The sequence below is a fragment of the Tupaia chinensis genome, unplaced genomic scaffold (assembly GCF_000334495.1).
Source record: "Tupaia chinensis unplaced genomic scaffold, TupChi_1.0 Scaffold000250_1, whole genome shotgun sequence".
Lineage (NCBI taxonomy): Eukaryota > Metazoa > Chordata > Mammalia > Scandentia > Tupaiidae > Tupaia > Tupaia belangeri.
In genome coordinates, this window is record NW_006159730.1 from 2409538 (window position 1) to 2413762 (window position 4225).

At 39.9% G+C, this 4225-nt stretch overlaps 1 protein-coding gene across 5 annotated transcripts in view; it reads left to right on the forward strand.

Annotated features, from left to right (window-relative positions):
• Positions 1-4225, forward strand: part of RUFY2 (RUN and FYVE domain containing 2) — a 49179-nt gene that overhangs the window by 15920 nt on the left and 29034 nt on the right. For 4 of the 5 annotated variants that reach the window (XM_027772047.1, XM_027772048.1, XM_014587976.2 and 1 more), the window contains exon 8: positions 3630-3699. In XM_027772047.1, coding sequence (XP_027627848.1) covers positions 3630-3699 — 70 coding nt within the window. The remainder of the gene's footprint in view (positions 1-3629; positions 3700-4225) is intronic. The other variant, XM_006148941.3, reaches the window with a different exon arrangement.

Sequence of the window (4225 nt, forward strand, 5' to 3'; positions counted from 1 at the left end):
CACCCTAAAGAAAAACCTTTCAAAAAAAAAAAAAAAGAATTATTTATTTTATTTTATTTATTATCATTATTTTTAAATTTTTACTGTAGGGTATGTGCTCTCACCAGAGAGAGACAGAGAAAGAGAAAGCAAGCTGCCAAGTCCAGGACTTGAACCACTGTCGGCCATGTGGGGGTCCAGCACCTTAGCCATCATGCAACCTGCTGGTCTCATCTAGAGTATATCTTAAGCTGCTGGGTTGGGATCTTGAAGCATGTGGCGATATGGGATCCAGATTTCTTTTTTATTTTGAATTTTACTTATTCATTCATTCATTTTTAGTTTAACCAGAGAGAAAAAGAGGAAAAGTGAGAAAGCAAGCTGCCTGGCCCAGGACTTGAACCATGATCATTGGTTCAACACTGTGGGAATGTTCAGCACCTTAACCACCTCACCACCTGCTGGTCCCGAGGGATCCAGATTTCTTAATCACTTGGTCATGGAGCTGACCCTGGAGTTTTAATAATAAGAATCATAAGAAATATGTGTGTATTTTAGAATCAGTATTTCTGAGATTATGTTTCTAAGTGCAGCTTTGTATTGTTTATTTATTCATAAACTTTTGTTTATCTGGGGGGAACAGGTAATATATGCATATGAGTCAGGCTTCAATAGGAACACAAAATGAGACTCTCCTCTGTGACCTCCAATCATCTAGTATTCCTCTTCATAAATAGTTAATATACTTGGTCCTTGTGTATGTGTCTGGAGACATTTCATGCTAATAGGCAAGAAGGTGTGTGTGTATTCTTTTATCTTCTCCCTCTCCTCTGAGAGAGTCACATTATTCTGTACTTTATTGTTTTCACTTAGCAGCTTTATCATGGAGCCTTTTTCCATTTGTTCAAAAGAGCTTTCTTATTCTCAGTCTTTTAAATCATGTGTATCAATTAATTACAGCAGCACTAGTGCCTTGCTTTTGTATACTCTATGTTTTAAAACCATTTTGTTTGTTCTAATAAAGTGCAGTTATTGAACATGTAGAGTATTTCTGAAGTCAGCCCAGCCTGGTGGTGCAGTGGCTAGCGTACTGAACTGCAGGGCAGAGGCCACATGCCCAACTGCAGGCCTCCAGCCCAGTTGACCTAAAACACCCTGGCTGCTCATATGCACAGGGTCCCGATGAGCTGGAGTTTGGGGAAGGCGAGCACAGCATGATTACACCTCTCCCTGTTGGCCTGTTAGGGGTGACTCTCTCATGCACGCACATATACTTTGTATCATTAATAAAATAAATTAAAAAAAAAATCTTATGGGGGTCTACTCTTACCAAGAGAGACAGAGGGAGAAAAAGAGGAGAGAAGACACCTCCCATGGGGAATGGGCATGCTGCAATCACTTCTCCATCTCTCCCTCTTCAGGATTTTGGACATGCACAAACATACATGTGTGTTTCTCAAGCTGCTGGGTCAGGACTCACACTGCACGGTTGGCCATGTGAGATCTGGCTGCCCCATCACCAGGCCACAGAGCTGGCCCAAGAATATTTCAAAAGTACAGAAACAAATAGAACTTACCTATTGTCTCTTACTAAAAGAAAAACAATATTGAAGGTTTATTATTTCCAAAGTGCTTTTTTGATTATTATCAAATTGATCTTCACATAAAAAAGCAAGACAAATATTTTCTGTTTTATAGGAGGGAAATTAAAACTCAGGAGGTTCTTAAAACCGTCAGGGTGACTGACATAAGAAGGAAGTAAAACAGGTCCCATGACCATGTCCTTAGGTCTCCCAGTCTTGTTCTTGTCTGTCTGAGTGTCCAGACACCTGGGTGCTATTTGCAAAAATCTCCACTTGTTTACCTAAGAATAATTATGTCTTAAAAAATGATTTAATACGCATTGAAAAACATTTTTCTGGTTTCGCCGTTTAAACTTTTTTTTTTTTTTGGAGAGGCTTTTGCTATAGGGTGTGTGCACTTGCCAGAAAGACAGAGAGAGACAGAAAGTAAGAAATCACCCCCCAGAGGAGATGGCCATGCTGCAATCCCTTCTCCTCCATTCTCCTCTAGGGATCTTGGGCACGCATGCACACGCGCCCAGTGTGAGTTTAAGCCACCGGGTCCAGGATTTGAATCACAGTCGACTATTTGAGAGCCAAGTGACGTAGCCATTATGCTATCTGCTGGTCCCCACCATTTAAACTAAAATACCAAGGCTGGTATAAAATTTGTGTCGAGCCAGCCTGTGACCTGGCAGGCAAAGTGGCTCTCACATGAATGACTCTGCAGTTCAAGTCCCAGAGTTGACAGCTTGGGGAACATGCCAGGCACTCATGTGTGGGTACCCAGAATCCTGAAAGGAGGCAGAAATGAAGAAGAGATTATAGCATGACTGTGCCCTATGGGGAGTGCTTTCTCGCCTTTCCTCCTTCTGTTTCTCACTGGCAAGTGTATGTGCTTTCTGGCAAATTAAAAAAAAAAATCATTGTATCTATTATAGATTTTGCTGTAATATATACATCATATTTCATTTTATTAGAGAAAGTTTGAGAAGGTGCTTTCAAGTAGGCCTTAGATAGCAGACTTAATAAAATGTACAATCATGTTCAATCTTGATTTGACTTAAAAATGCAAAAACAAGTATGTTCGTGAGATGTAACCTTCAGACTGTACTCTTGCAAGACAGGGTATTGGTTAGCTACAGGTTGACTGCTACCTGATGTCGGGTATCTCATATTCATATTTCTAAACCATGGGTAATTGTAGGTCTCTAGTGGTTATGAAAATGGAGAGGGGAAACAGGATGGGGCTTGAATTAAAGACTATCATTTTATGCTTCATTAAGGCATATAATTATAACTTTTTTTTTAAGGCCAGAAGACTCATACTCCCCAGAGAGAAACAGCGACAGGGAGAGGGAGAGGGAAAAAGTAATCCTTTCCCTCTTCTCCTCCTTTTCTCCACCCTGTTGGGATTTGGAGCATAAATGCACAGGTGCCTGGCATGTTCCTCAAATCTCCAGAGCCAGGATCTGAACTGCAGTTGACCATGTGAGATCCAGCTCTCTTAACCACTAGCCATGAGGCCAGCCCAAGGCACATATTCATCCTCTTAAAAATAATGTAAAATACAATTTTAGCAATCTTTAGTAGTCTTTGTGTGGAATTTTGTTTACTAAATATTAAAAGTTAAATGTAAGAAGAATTCTAATAAAATAAAAATAAATAAAAAATAATGAACAGCACCAAATAAAATTGTACTGGAAATATCCATTCTTCTCTTGCAGACTTTGTTATTCTCCTAGCTGAATAAATTTACCCAAGTTAGTGAACTTTCCACACTCAGAATTTTTTTTTTATTTAACTTTATTTTCATTTGACCAGAGAGGGACAGAGAGAGAGAGAGAGAGAGAGAGAGAGAAAGCAAGCCTCAAAGCACTCTCTCTGGGACTCAAACCATAGTCGGCCATGTGGGTGTCCAGTGCCCTTAGCTACCATGCCACCGGCCACCGGCCAGCCCCAATACTCAGAAATGTAGACAGGCATTTGGTGCATGTCTGTGAATATAAGTAGTCCAGGATAACATTCTTTTTCTTGCCTTTGTGAGACTGTGTTGATTTGAATGAGTTTTTTCTTTATTAATTTCAGCAGCACAGTCAGCAGCCTCCATTCAAGAGTTGATTCACTAGAAAAGTCAAATACAAAGCTGATCGCAGAGGTATGTCACCTAGTAATAGATAATTATCTTTTTTCATTAAAATTATTTGCTTAATTTTATTTATTATTATTATTATTTAATTTGCCATGCAGCATGTTTGCTCACCAGAGAAAGAGAGGGGGAGGGAAAGTGAGAAAGCAAGACTCCAAGTCTGAGACTTGAACTTGGTTGGCCATGTAGGAGTCCAGCACCTGAACTACCATGCTACCTGTCAGCCCCTCAACTCTTTTTCTCCCTTTTTCTAAATAGAATTATTTTATTTAACTTTATTTATTATTATTATTTTACTATTTCCAGAGAGAGAGAAAGAGAGAGAGAGAGAGAGATGGGGGTGGGGAGTGAGAAAGCAAGCCCCTAGTTCTGGAATTTGAACCATGTTTGGCCATGTGGGAGTCCAGTGCCCTTAACAACTACGCCACCTGCCGGCCCCTCTCAGCTCTTTTTCCTTTCTTCTTTTTTTTTCCTGAGAATTATTTTACTTAACTAACTTTCTCTCTCTCTCTCTCTCTTTCTTTCTTTCTTTCTC